This window comes from Phascolarctos cinereus, unplaced genomic scaffold, assembly GCF_003287225.1.
Source record: "Phascolarctos cinereus isolate Bilbo 61053 unplaced genomic scaffold, phaCin_HiC Scaffold_7;HRSCAF=346, whole genome shotgun sequence".
Taxonomy (NCBI): Eukaryota; Metazoa; Chordata; class Mammalia; order Diprotodontia; family Phascolarctidae; genus Phascolarctos; species Phascolarctos cinereus.
Genome location: NW_027556180.1, coordinates 67,782,751 through 67,797,676, shown reverse-complemented (window position 1 = coordinate 67,797,676; position 14,926 = coordinate 67,782,751). Strand labels below are relative to the sequence as shown.

General features: G+C 39.4%; 1 protein-coding gene across 2 annotated transcripts; it reads left to right on the top strand.

The window, feature by feature from the left end:
* The first annotated feature begins 3,146 nt into the window (after nt 1-3,146).
* On the top strand, nt 3,147-14,585 carry LOC110219494 (C-X-C chemokine receptor type 2). 2 transcript variants are annotated; one of them, XM_021002884.2, is made up of 2 exons: nt 3,147-3,239; nt 12,509-14,585. In XM_021002884.2, the coding sequence occupies exon 2, from the start codon at nt 12,534-12,536 to the stop codon at nt 13,614-13,616; it is 1,083 nt and encodes a 360-aa protein (XP_020858543.1). In that variant the 5' UTR covers nt 3,147-3,239; nt 12,509-12,533; the 3' UTR covers nt 13,617-14,585. The 2 variants fall into 2 exon arrangements, with proteins under 2 accessions (XP_020858543.1, XP_078003354.1); XM_078147228.1 differs by lacking the exon at nt 3,147-3,239 and adding an exon at nt 3,253-3,332.
* Nucleotides 14,586-14,926: the final 341 nt, after the last annotated feature.

Sequence of the window (14,926 nt, the reverse complement as noted above, 5' to 3'; positions counted from 1 at the left end):
AGAGCATTTTTTCATGTAGTTTTGAATAGGTTGCAGATCCTCTTCTGAGAACTATTTGTTCATATCTTTTGACCATTTATTTATTAAGGAATGGCTATAAGTCTTATAATTATTTATTGTTTATTTATCTTGGATACCAAAGCCTTACTAGAGAAATTTGATACAAATATTTTTCCCATTTGACCACTTCCCTAGATACATTAATATGGACTGTGCAGAATCTTTTCAGTTTCAAGTAATCAAAGTTATCAATTTTAATCTTTTTTAATTGCCTCTTTCTCTCATTTGGTTGAGACCACTTCTCTTCCCCATAGCTGTGAGAGGTACGTGATATGTTTCTCTTCTAATTTTTAATAGTATGATATTTAATATTAAGGTCATGTATCTATTTAGAATTACTGTAAAGTGTGGTGTAAGATGATTGTCTAAGCTTAATTTCTGCCAGACCACTTTGAAGTTTTCACAGCAATTTTTTTTTACAAACAGGGAGTTTTCCTACTTTTTTCTACTTAATCAAATACTGGTTTATTGAGTCTATTTTTTTGTCTAATCTGTTCCACTGATTTATCTCTCTATTTTTTAACTAATACCAGATGGTTTATAATATAGTTTGAGGTCTGGAAGTACTATTCCCCTTTGTCCTTTCTTCTTTTCATCATTTCCCTTAATAATCTAGATTTAATGTTTTTCCAAAGGCATTTTGGTATTGTTTTATTAAGCTGTAAAAAGTATCTTCTTGGTAATTTAGTATAACATTAAAAGTATAAATTAGGGGGCAGCGAGGTGGCGCAGTGGATAGAGCACTGGCCCTGAAGTCAGGAGTACCTGAGTTCAAATCCAGCCTCAGATCAAATACTTGACACTTACTAGCTGTGTGACCCTGGGCAAGTCACTTAACCCCAACTGCTCAAAAAAAAAGTATAAGTTAATCTCAGTAGTATTGTCACAAGCATTGAATACTCCTGTAATTATCTAAGTTGTTCTTTAATTCTTTTTTTTTTTTTTGCTTTTTGGTGAGGCAATCAGGGTTAAGTGACTTGCCCAGGGTCACACAACTAGAGGGTGTCAAGTGTCTGAGGCTGGATTTGAATTCAGGTCCTCCTGACTGCAAGGCCAGAGCTCTATCCACTATGTCACATAGCTGCCCCTGTTGTTCTTTAATTCTTTGAGGAGTGTTTTGTAATCGAATCTATTGTCAGCTTTTGCATGCAGGTTGATCTCCAGATATGTTATGCATTTTAGGACTGGAATTTCCCTTTCTATCATAGCTTTTTGTGTTTTATTATCATTTTATAGAAATACTGTTGATTTTTGAAGATTTATTTTGTAACCTGCAACTTTGCTGAAGCCATTAATTTGTCTCAATTAGTATCTTTGCTGATTCTCTGGTGTTTTCCAAGTACACCATCATATCAACAGTAAACAAGGATAGTTTTAGCTCCTCTTTACCCATCTTTATTCCTTTAATTCCTTTCTCTTGTCTTATTGATATTACTAGAATTTCAAGAACTATATCGAATAATAGTGGGGAGAGTAGGCCCCCTTACTTCACTCCTGTATTTACTGAAAAAGGTTCTGGTGTATCCCCATTGCACATAATGCTTACTATTGATTTTAGAGAGATGCTTTTTTTTTTGGAACTAAAAAAAAGGTCCCTCTATACCTATATTTTGTAGGGTTTTTAGCACAAAAGAGTGTTGTATTTTGTCAAAGGCTTTTTCTACATCTATCAAGACGGTCATATGGTTTGGGATGTTTTGGTTTTTAGTATGATTAATTATGTTGATTATTTTCTTAATGTTGAACCATCTTTGCATACTTGTTATAAATTCCACATGATCATAATGAATGATTTCTTGGATAAATAACTGCAATCAAATAACTGATGGGATTTTGTTTGAAATTTTAGAGTTTAGAAAATAAGAAAAATAAGTAGTTCATCACTTCAAACTATGGGCTGGGTTGAGAGAGGCATCAAAAACCAGCTAGGTTTAGACAGTAGTCAAGTGGAAACTGGTCCAAATCTGGGAATCGCATCCTAGCAGGAACATTAACAAATTAGGACGTGTCCAAGGGTGACCTGGTTGGTGAGGGGAGCTTGGAGCCATGTTTTGGTGGACCCCTTTCCACCATAGAATGGTCCAGGGACCATTCTCTCTGATTTGTTGTAATAATAGTAGCTGGTTTATAATCATCATGCTAATAGTCATCATTTATGTCGATCTTTAAAACTTGCAGAGCCCTTTACATATTTCATATGATCCTCACAACCAAGGTTGCAGGCAGGAGCGTGATGGTAAAAGTTTAACAACCAGATCTTCAAAAAGACAGAACATACTTTTAAATTAAATCTTCATTGTTAACATCTTCTTATTGATTTCTTAAGTCTAAACAATCAACAAAATAGTAAATCAAGTCCCATTTTGCAATATTTGCCCATTTCTGAGGTATAAATGACCATACAACATTTAACAATCAGCTCCACTGGTTTTAGCACAACCTTATGAAGTAGGTGCTATTATTATTCCCATTTTCCAGATGAAGAAACAGAAACTGATGGAGGCAAAGTGACGTGCCCAGGGTCACATAGCTAGGAAAAATGCCTGAAGCTCTTTTCAGCATAAAAGAATATTGTATTTTGTCAAAGGCTTTTTCTACATCTATCAAGATGATCATGTGGTTTGGGATGTTTTGGGATCCCGAACCAGCTCTTTATCTACTGCCCCATTTGAAAGCTGGCTTTATTATTACAAGAAATCAGAGACAGGATCCTCTGTCTGTTCTGTGCTACTAGACCAAAGCCATGAGGGAAGAGTCCAGGTGGAAAGGAATTCACCAAGATATAGTTTCAAGCTCCCTCACCATCCAGGTCACCCTTGGACATGCCCTTTATTATGTGCCTGCTGTGTATCAGATACTGTGCTAGGCACTGGAGGTTACAAACACACGAGTTAAAAACCTTTACATTCAAGGGGCTTCACGTCTTTTGGGGAGTCACACAGCTAGTAAGTGTCTAAGGCAGGATTTGAATTCAGATCTTCTTGACTCCAGGTCTGGGTTTCTTCACAAGCTAATAGTCTCTCTGACCCCCCAGTTGATTGACTTAGGGCTTCCTGTACTTCCCCTCCTTAGCCTGGTTTCGTAAGTTTCTCTCTAACAACCACTTCACATTTCTTCCTGTCTAACAGCACATTCAGCTTTTGAATCCTGACTCACTGCAGAGGTGGCAGCAGCAACAGGTAAGCAGGGCCTTTTACTAGGGTCTGCTGGGAACTGAGGAGAGAAGGTCTCCCCCACAGAGAGAAAGCCTTTCAGATGGAAAACCTTGAGAGGTAAAGTGGGTAAAGTCATCCCTTTGTCTTTGGGAAGAACCACTGTTCAGCTCTCAGCTAAGCTGAGAATTCAAACAAGAAGTAGACTTTTGCAGAAATTAAGATTGCAATGCTACCCCTGCCCTGACCCAGTTCCTTCAGAAAGTACTAGCTAGCATTTGTCCTGAATTCCTCTCTGTTAGCCTCTCCTCCTGATTTATCCTCAGATTAGTAAGAAAATGCCCACTCCTATACACCAGGATACAGTAAAAAGAGGACTGAATTTTGAGTCAGATCTAGGTTTGAATCCCACCACTGACACTTAGCATGTGGCTTTGGGACATTCACATCAGTTCCCTGAATCCTACTTTGCTCATCTCTAAAATGTGAAGTTTGAATCAGACTGTAAGGTCCTTTCCAGCTTTACATATTCGTTCTATTTCTCCTAAACGCTACTAATTAATGAAAGAAATTAGAGAGGGTCTGTTGCTGCTTAGACAGTGAGATCAAGAGAAATCCTATAGTAACCCAAGAGGAAATAGAAAGTGGAACCACTGAGAAAGTTAATGTCCTCTGACTCTGTGCTATAATTTTTTAAAATGTGGGTAAAGCCATCCCTTCTAGTTTCATGGAAGGAGTGGTACTCCCTTCTTACCTCTGCCAAACTTTTTTAAACAGGTGAAATTAGATTAAAATGAACAACCAAAGGCAGCTTGAAAGAGAAATAACGTCTGTGTGGATATGGAAAGGGTTAATCTCACTGTGTTTTATCCTTGTGATGGTGGAGGCATGGAAGGTCAGCATAGTTACAGGCTGAGTGCAGATTAAAAAAGCCCCAGCTTTTAAAAAATATCGGCTGCCCTGAATTCACTTCTTTCTCTCCTGGTGAGATAAGTACAGAGGTGGAAAGGCAAAGCTGGAGGTTCAGCATACCCTAAGATGACAGTTCATCTCTCAAGGTGTGGTATGAGGGTCCTTGAGACCTTTTCAAGGAGTCATTGAGTTCAAATATATTTTCATAATAATATTAAGATGTTTTAATTCCTTAAATGGTATATAGCAATAGATATAACCCACATAAACAAAATCTCCTTGGAGTCTTCAATTTTTAAGAGTGTAAAGGGGTCTTAAGACCCAAAAGTTTTAGAAACCCTGTCCTAATCACAGCCTGGGCTCTGCTTTTGGAGAAGGATTCTAAATATTTTTATTGCAAACAGGCTCTGGGTGTTTCTCTGAGGCTAGAAATGTAGACAAAGGAATGGAGAAAAATACTTGAGGGGCAACATATACAGCCAAGCTTTAGTTGTCCTTTCTGTTGTGATGCTATTTTAACAAAATAGAAGACATTGCAAATGCCACTTGACAGTGTCCAAAATGTTACATTCATAACTTGGTAGACTTACAATTTTCTCTTCTTTTGTTAAAGACTCTACTACTGTAGTTAGAAGACTTTGCAACAGTGGCTGGTAGATTGCTCTAGAATTGCATTTTGCAGACCCAATCCTGGTGCAATTCAAAAGACCTGACCAGGATTTAAGGCAGGCACGAAGTCAGAGCAGGTAGTTGGTGAATGAGGTACATCATGGAGCAGGAAGAGGTATAGGTGAGACCATCAATAACTCCAGAATAGGTTCTTAAAAAGGGCTACAAGATGGAATTAGAAAGTGGATCTCAGGGCTCCCGTGGAGCAGAGGCGGAGACTAAAGATGATGTCTTTAGAAAGGCCAGTACCAAGACTTACCAGATACCCTAGTCTCACCTTGGCTACCTTTATGAAATATTGGCTCCCAGAAATATACTAAAAACAAAAACAAGATAACTGTAGAATAGCTGGGCTGAAGGAGGCAGGCGGCAGATGAAACTGTTCATCCCCAGACTTGGAGGACAGGGTATCTAATGAGATACAGGAGAGAGGGTAAGTGGGGAAATTTTAAGAAAGAGAAAGCTAAAGTTTTCTGGGTGAACTACACCAGCAATTAATTCAAACAAGCTATTAAAAATATCCTGCCCCCTCTGGGAAATCCACTTCTGGTTGAACAACTTCATCTGCCAGGTACCTCCTCCTTATGATTTTATAGTGCCTCCACCCTTTTATTGGTCACACCTACCTTTCAGAAGCTGACACTAAAGTGAAAAACCACCTCGCGGGTAAGCCTTGGGATTTTCTTCTCCTTGGTTTCTCTGCTCTTCTCCCCTACCCCCCAAAAGCTTAGAGACCTTGTCTTCATCTGTCTTAGTTCTCCAAACCCTGGGTGAGTGGATAGATAGACAGAAGGGCAGAGAGACAGATTGATAGACGACAAACAGAAAAATGAACAGATAGAGAGATGATAGATAGATAGATAGATAGATAGATAGATAGATAGATAGATAAATAGACAGATAGATTGAAGATAGGAGATAGCTGATAGAGAAATAGAAAGATGGACAGATAGATACAGATAGAGCACTTATTAAGCATGTATGTGTCAGATATTTTTCCAATTATAAACAAATAAGCCAGTGTCTATCCTCAAGAAGCTTACATTCTGCACCAGCCTCCACTCTTACCTCAAGGGGGAAAATAACACATAAAGGGAAGCTGAGGGAGGGGGTTAGGCAGAGACAGTAGAAGATGTGGGGAAGGGGAAGTTAAGAGCATAACTGGGATCCCCCATGAAATAGAGGTCTGGGCTAGAGATTCACCAGTAAGGAAAAGATATAGGGCAGAGGCATCTCCAGAGTGAGAAGGCTGCAGAGAATGGGGGTCTCCAGGGCTCACTCAGGTCCTTGATTCTGAGTCTGCATAGGAGCCACCCACACCACTACCTCTCTTCCTGCTGCTCTTTTTCCAAGCAGAATCAGGGTGGGGAGCGGCAAGTGTAGGTGGGGAAGAGGAGAGAGAAACAGGAGGGGTCTTGGAAAATGTCAATTCTGATCAATGGTACAAACGTTTATATGCTTACTGGCCCTCTCATCATTATTCCATAACAGTGGTATTGCTACAAAAAAAAAAAGGCATAAGAACTAAACCTCCCACATGCAGTTCTTCTTTGTTGAGAACTCAATGCACCAGCCTCCATGCTCACTCTAACACTACTTCTCACATTGAATCCTTGAGTGCCTGCTGGATCTACCTATCTCAGCCTCCACACACAATTCTTCTAGCCCACTCTGCTTCTTCCCACATTCTGAGTCATTCACGCAAACACTAAGGCTCCAAGCTCTCAGGAACGCCCTCACTCTCTCCTATAGATAGATTCACTCCTCACAATTCACTCCTCAGTCTATATTCCTTCCCCCATCTCCTACCCTCCCCTCAACTAGTTTCTGCCAAGGTACTTCATGAGCAATGGAAGCAGGAAGGTATCCCAAACCATCTTAAATACAATTGGAACATAAGTGGTAGCTGCCAATAATCATATCCCTGCATTCTCTCACATCTACATCTGTTTGCCTTTTGCTGGCATTTTCTTACTCTAACACACATATATACACACATACATGTGTATATGAGCAATGGTGAGCTCCTCCTCGCCTTCAAACAAAACCTTGCTGCCACAAATTCCTAGACTAGGGATTCTCAACTTGGTGTCTATGAACTTTTAAAAAATATATATTTTGATGATGATATTCCAACATAATTGGTTTCCTTTATAATTCTAAGTATTTTTGCATTTAAATATATTATTCTGAGAAGGAGCCCATTGGCTTCACCAAACACTGCCAAAGACAGTTATGACCCCAAAAAGGTTAAGCACCCTCATCCTAGAATATAATCTTCTTGAGCCAGGAAATGTTTCACTTTTTTCTTTATAGCCCTAGCAATTAATATGGTGCCTGGTACATAGTAGTTGATTAATAAATGCTCGTTGATTGATTAACTAAATGATGTAGAAGAGATTTCTGTCCAGATCTGGATTGGACTGAATGACCTTGGAGATCCCTTCCAGCCTAAAATTCTTCTACATATGCACACACATGAATCTTCCCTTAATATTCTAATCCAATGCTTCATCATGACATGAAAGTAATCTTGGGTTCTTGAAGGCTATGCCAGTTGAGTACAAGCTCTCATAGGTCTCACTCTTGCTCTGAGGCAGCTCTGAGTCAGGAAGACCTGAGTTCAAATTCAGCCTCAGATACTACCTAGCTGGGTGATCTTGGAGGAGTCATTTAACCTCTGTCTGTCTCAGTTTCCTCAACTGTAAAATGGACATAATAATACCTCAAAGGGTTGTTGTGAGGACCAAATGAGAATATATGTAAAGTGTTTAGCACACTTGCTGACACATAGTAGGCATTTAATGAATGCTTATTTGCTTGCCTGTCCCTTTCCACCTTATCAAGCTGGAAGAGCTTTGAAGATAGACCTGGGTGATGGACTATGGATCATCCAAAGGCCAGCCTACCTAAACTTGGAGAGGCTCATGCCCAGAAGGTTGGCCACCAGGCATTTAATTTTTCAAATACAGCAACTCATAAAATGTGGAAGAGCTGTAATCTGTGTTGGTAAAAGGAGTACCTACACTGAGGAAATTATAAATCTTGAAATCTCTAGCTTGATAAACCATGTTAATTGTCTACCTACATGATGTTACTGAAGGAACACTGGATAGAAAGTTAGGAAGCCCTGCCATGAAGTTGTTGTGGGACCTTGGACAAATCCCTTCACGCTTCTGGGCCTCCATTTCCTTATTAAAATAAGCATTTGACTAGAATCTGAAAGTGCTTCTCAACTGTAAATCCTATGGGTCTCATCTTTTTTTTTTCAGTTGAATAAATTGAGGCTTGTTTGACTTGTATGAGGTCTCACGGGAGAAGAAGACAGGGTTCCAACCCAGGTCCTCTGATTCTCAGATCTATCCCTTTTTCTACTACACCATGATGCTTCTGGGTATGGGGATTGCACTGTGGGTTGTATTTGAATGAGTTCCCACGTGAAGGTCACAGTAAATGGTAAACAGGATCAGAACACTTGGGACAGAACAGTTTTTAGAGATCAGAGAGTCTTCATTGAGGAGGTGTGAGTATGAGCTAGATCTCGAAGTCTAGGTAGAACTTAGGCAGAAAAGACCTTCAAACCATCTAGCTCAATCTTGTCATTTTACAGATTAGGAAACTGAGTCTTGGAGATATTAAGCAAATTGCCTAAAGTCACAGCTAGTTAATTGCAGAACAGTGCTTAGAACCCAGAATTCCTGGCTGTCCAACCATTTCTATTTCCATGATAGATTTTTTAAAGATTTCATGGAGAAAAGAGAGGATAAGCTAGTCTTTAAATTGTAGTTAGGCTATATATACGTATATATATATATATATATATGCAGGTAGGTATATGTATGTAAGTATGTGTGTACATGTATGTATATATGTATGTTTGTGTGTATGTATTTTAAGTTTTCTTTATGTGGGATTTTTTTTACATTACAAAACTTTTACATATAACACCCAGTTCATGAGAGGACTCTTGTATCAAAGTAAAACTAATAATACAGTGACCCATCAGAAACCACACGCAATGTATCACACCTCTATTTTTAGAAATTATCAGAAATCTATTTTCTATCCCTCCTACTCTTACCCCATTAAAAAAAAAAAAGGAAATCAAATTTCTTGTGTCAAATATCCATGTCAAGCAAAACACATTTTCTCAAAATATAAAAAAATACAAAATGCAAAAAATAGACATGCACATTATGTGTGTGATTAGGGTGTCATTCTATATCCTAATTCCATCACTGCTCTGTAATGAATAGCGTGCTTCATCAATCATCCTCTGGAATCACGAACAGACATTGCATTGATCATAGCTCTTAGTTATGAAGGTTGGTTGCTTTCACAATGTTATTGTCATTTATATAAATTGTTCTCCTGGTTCGGCTCGTTTCATTCTTCAACAGTTTATCAAAGTCCTCACAACTGTTCCTTTTTGGAATATTGCTGTAACAGTATGAGTCGTTTTTTTCTGAACTGATGCAAGGTATGGCACTTCAAGCAGGGGTTAGAGAAACAGTATAAGCAAAAAGTAGGAATCAGAAGACATATGCAGGTGATAGAGAGCACAGCAATCTGGTTGGAGTAGAAGATTCTAGTAGAAGAATGATAGGTCATTTATTTGCTTCGGTTCTGATTCTTCTTTACAACATGACTAATGTGAAAATATGTTTAATATGATTGTACATGTATAGCCTATTATCAGATTGCATGCCATCTTAGGGAGAGGAGATGAAAGGAAGGGGGAAATTTTAGGACTCCAAATCTTGTAAAAGTGAATGATGAAAACTATAAACAAATAAACAAATGATTAAAAGAAGAAGAATGATAGGAGATCAGAGCAGAGATGTAGAGTAAGGCCAGACTGTGTAGGGAGGGCCTTGAATGCCAGCAATACACAGTCTGGATTTTATCCCAAAAGCAATAGGGGAAAACTACCCAATGCTAAGGCTTCCAAATTCCAGTTAGCTGATTTGGGTCCCTTTTCTCCTCAATTGCTCCTTACTTCCAAAGGTACATAGCTGAGGGCCACAGGAGCCCCAGATGGGGACCAAGAAGATAGGATAATCTCATCTATGAACAGAGACTTGGGTTCCTAGCCCACCTCCAACACTTAACTGGCTTTTTACCATGGATGAGGGACTAACTTGACCTTGCTGAGTTTCAGTTTCCTCATGGAAAAATGTAAGAAAAATACCCATAGGCTTTTCTTCGTCAGTCAACAAGTCAACAAATATTTATTAAGCTCTTACTATGGCAGGCCCAACGCTAAGCACTGAAGATACAAAGAAAGGAAAAACATGGCCCCGACTCCCAAGGGGCGCTTAGTCTGATGAGGAAGACTATGTTTTAGCAACTATGTACATACAAGATATATACAGGGTAAATGGAAAAAGGAAAGGACCAAATGAGGGAGTTGCTATGGAGAGCAGACTGGAAAGCTGGGATTTGAGCTGTAACTGTATCATAAGGAATGTGTAGAGGTTCACTGCTCCTCAACCCTCATCCCTTCCTTCTTCAATTTACCCTGTATACATGTACCTTGTTTGCCAATAGTAGTGAATTCTAGCTTCCACCAACCTTGTTAATATTTTTTAATATTAATTCTCTCAAGTGCTCTCCATTCCAATCAAACTAGCCTTCCAGCTATTATCTATTCATGACATTCCAACTCCTACCTTTGTATCTTTGCACGAGTAATTCCCTGTAATGCATTGTCTTTTCGCCTCCACCAAGTAAATTTTCTACCTTCCTTCAAAGCACAATTCAGACACGACCTCCTATGTGAGATCCCAGACACTTAACTAGCTGTGTAACCTTGGACAAATCACTTAAACCTCTGTTTGTGTCAGTTTCCTCATCTGTAAAATGGGAATAATAATAGCACCTACCTTCTTGTTGTGAGGCTCAAATGAGATAACTGTAAAGTGCTTATCACAGTGCCTGACATATAGTAGGTGGTATATAAATGACAGCTATCATTATTATTATTATTATTATTATTATTATTATTATTATTAACCTCTTGAGTTATTTATACGAACTCCCTCTTGAAATTACTTTGTATTTGGTACTTGTATACGTGTTATATCTTACAATATAGTGTAAGTCTCCTGAAGATAGTGTTTATTTTTGTCTTTAAATTCCCAGACCCTAGCTCAATGCCTTGCATAAGCATATGGTAGGTTCACAACAAATGTTCGGGTTTTTTAATTTATTATTTATTTATTTATAACATTCTTTTTTTTTATTTAAATTTTGAGTTCCAAATACTCTCCCTCCTTCCAGCCCTTCCCCAACCCACTGAGAAGGCAAGCAATATATCAATTATACATGTGAAACATAAAACAGATTTCTATATCAGAAATGTTGCAAAAAAAATTAAAGCAAGAACAATTAAGAAAGTGAAAAAATTATACTTCAGTGTGCATTCAGATTGCTCTGTGAGTTCTCTGTCTGGAGGTAGATAACATTTTTTTATCCTGAGTCCTTTGGAATTATCTTGGATCCTTGTATCAATCAGAGCAGTCAAGTCTTTCACAATTCATCATCACATAACAAATGTTTGTTGAATTTAACAGGTGTAGAGGGAGAGGGAAAACATTCTTGGCATAGGGATAATAAGTAAAAAAAAAAACAGAGACGGGATAGAAAAAGCCATGTTTGGGGTACAGTGAACAATGCAGGTTAGCTGGACCATGGGTGCTTCATACTGAATAGTGTAATAGGCTTCATACCAAATAGGTTGAAATGGTAATGTAGGATCAGATTGTGGTGGGCCTTGAATGCCAGATAATTATTCCCATCAAAATGAGGGTTTTCCTTCAAAGCAAACTTCTTATAAAGCCATATATATGCTGGAAATAGTATCCTGTTTAGTTTTGTCATTGTTTTTATTCCTTCCTCCTCTCCCACTTCCCCCCAAAAAAGAATGTGCTGCAAGTTCTAAATATCATTCCCAAGCCACCTGTATTTGAGCAAAAGCAGCCTCCAGGAAATAAGTGAATAGCCTTCCAAGGTGACCATTTTGAAGGGGACAACACTCATTCAGATGAACACATTTTTTATTGTCTTAGAGCTGAGATTCTCCCACTTTTTTATAACACGGACTCTTTTGGCAGTCTGGTGAAGCCTATGGACTCCTCAGAATAATATTGTTAAATTACATATAAGAACACAGAAAGAACACATAAGATTACAAAAGAAGCCAATTATACTGAAACACAATGATCTAAATGTTACTTTAGAAAAATCAAGTTAAGGACCTCTGCCTTAGAGCCTCACCTCATGTTGCACATTTGAAGTTAGGTGTTCTCGCATACAATTACACATCACAGTTTCAATAAATAGCAGATCAGCATAAGAAATTAAATGGGAATTTTAGGGGAGTTTTATGGAAGCCACAAACAACACAGGAAGGACAGTACACACAAAAAGTTTAGAAATGCATAAAACATGTGTACAGTATTGTATAATATCAACATTTTTTACCTTTTAATACCATAATAATTCAGACTTCTTCTCTGGCACGAAGGGAGGGCCAAAAAATTTTACACAGGACTTTCCAGATCATGGAGGCACTGCACCCCTAAATCCTGCAATGTGGGAGGAATAATTTTATACAATTACTTGGATTCCCTGTGGGATTCCCTTATGAGTGGAAAGAAAGGAGGGAAGGAATTAGATGATCTATTATGAAATTATTCTGCTCTCTTTTGCAGGCGGAGACATAGCCAGATATCTACAATGGCAGGCATAATTGACATAAGCTCTGATGAGCTTCTTGAATTGTTTTATGACAATTACAATTTTTCTGGATACAGTACAGACATGCCACCTTCATATGAGGATGCAGCCCCCTGCCACCTAAAGGTCTCAGGACTCAACAAGTACTTTGTCATCATAATATACATCCTCGTGTTCTTGCTGAGTTTGCTGGGAAATTCACTGGTGATGCTGGTCATCCTCTACAACCGGCTCAGCCGCTCAGTCACAGACATCTATCTGCTCAACCTGGCCATAGCCGACCTGCTCTTTGCCCTGTCACTGCCCCTTTGGGCTGCCTCCAAGGTGAAAGGCTGGATCTATGGGACGTCTCTTTGCAAGTTTGTCTCCCTTCTGAAGGAGATCAACTTCTACAGCGGCATTCTGCTGCTGGCCTGCATCAGTATAGACCGCTACCTAGCCATTGTCCATGCCACTAGGGCCTTGACCCAAAAGCGCCACTGGGTAAAGTTCATCTGCATGGGCATCTGGGTCCTGTCCTTGCTCCTGTCTATGCCCATTCTTTTCTTCCGTGAAGCAGTCAAAGTACACTATTATGGCTTTGTCTGCTATGAGAACTTTGGTAACAATACTGAAAAATGGCGGCTGGTACTGAGGATCCTTCCCCAGTTCTTTGGCTTTGTCCTGCCACTATTCGTCATGCTCTTCTGCTACAGCTTCACCCTGCGCACCCTCTCTGTGGCGCACATGGGGCAGAAGCATCGGGCCATGCGGGTCATCTTTGCTGTAGTCCTTGTCTTCTTAGTTTGCTGGCTGCCTTACAATCTGGTGCTGATCACTGACACCCTCATGAGGACCAAGATAATTCAGGACACTTGTGCACGAAGGAATGTGATTGAAAGCGCTTTTAATACCACTGAGGTACTGGGCTTCCTCCATAGCTGCCTCAACCCCATTATCTATGCCTTCATTGGACATAAGTTTCGGTACAGCTTCCTCAAAATCCTGGCTGCCCATGGTATGGTCAGCAAAGAGTTCTTAGCCCAGCACAGCAAGCCCTCAGTCCATGGTTCCTCTTCTGGAAATACCTCTACCACTCTTTGAAGATCCCTCTGGTCCAGCACTTCTGGCTCTCTCCCTGTCCTTCTTTGCCTTTCTCCCAACTGTCTCCAAAATTTCACTCTTGGATGAGTTAGCTTCTCCTTTTTCATGGATGCCCTCCACCATGTGGTATGGGAGGAAAGTGAGAATCCTATTAAGGGACACCATCTCAACCGCATAATACAGGAATTCCATCTACCACTACAATTACCTTGAACTCATGGGTTACAGTTGCCACAGCAACAGAACAGATGCTATTATTCAATCCCCTCAGCCCACACATGATTTCCTAAGACTTTTTTAAAACCTAGATCCTACTTAGGGTAACTATGAGGGGATTCTACAGCAGAGAAGGGGAAATGAGAGGTGGGAGTTGTCAGATTTCATAAATAGGTCTGTTTGCATGTAATCTCTTTGTCTGTCATCAGGGGAAGCTAGATGGCTCAGTGGATAGAGCACTTGGCCTGGAGTCAGAAAGAACTGAATTTAAATCCAGCCTCAGATATATACACATTGTTAAAGGAACTGAAGGAAAAGATCTAGTGTGTGAAAAATACAAAAAAAAAATTTTAAAGGCATGGGGAGACTTAAATGTAGTGAAGCAAAGTGAGTTAGCAGAACCCCAATGTAAACTGAAAGAGCCACAACAAAAAAATGGAAATTATATGAAATTATGATGACCAAATTTGGTCCCAAAGACGTGGGCAAGTCACTTAACCTCTTCATGCATTGGAGAAGGAAATGGCAAACCACTCCAGTATCTTTGCCAAGAAAAACCCCACATGGGGTCCCAAAAAAAGGGACATGACTGAAAGACTTTACAACTACCACCTTGTCTATCAGAGACCTGGAACTGGGAGAGGGAAATTAGACACAAAGATGGACTTCTAGTCAGCCACCTACAAAGATAGGCCTGATCCATCCTCACTCTTGGACTTGTTCTGCTGAAAATAAATCATATCAGGAAATGTGTCCTTTACTTGTTCATCACCCCTTTTTTCTTGAACCCATAAGAGCTTTGGTGTAATAAGAGTCAGAGACACAGAGTGAGGTTTAGGTACTGTGAAAAGCTAAAACAGGTAGCAACCAAGGTCAATTAGATGGGTGTGTGATAAATTCCACGCTCTCTTGGGCTAGGCCAACAGTTCCTTCCTGTTCTTACTGATGTGAAACTCAAATCTTCCACACCCACAAACACAAACACACACACATTGTTAAAGGAATTGAAGGAAAAGATCTAGTGTGTGAAAAATACAAAAAAAAATTTTAAAGGCATGGGGAGACTTAAATGTAGTGAAGCAAAGTGAGTTAGC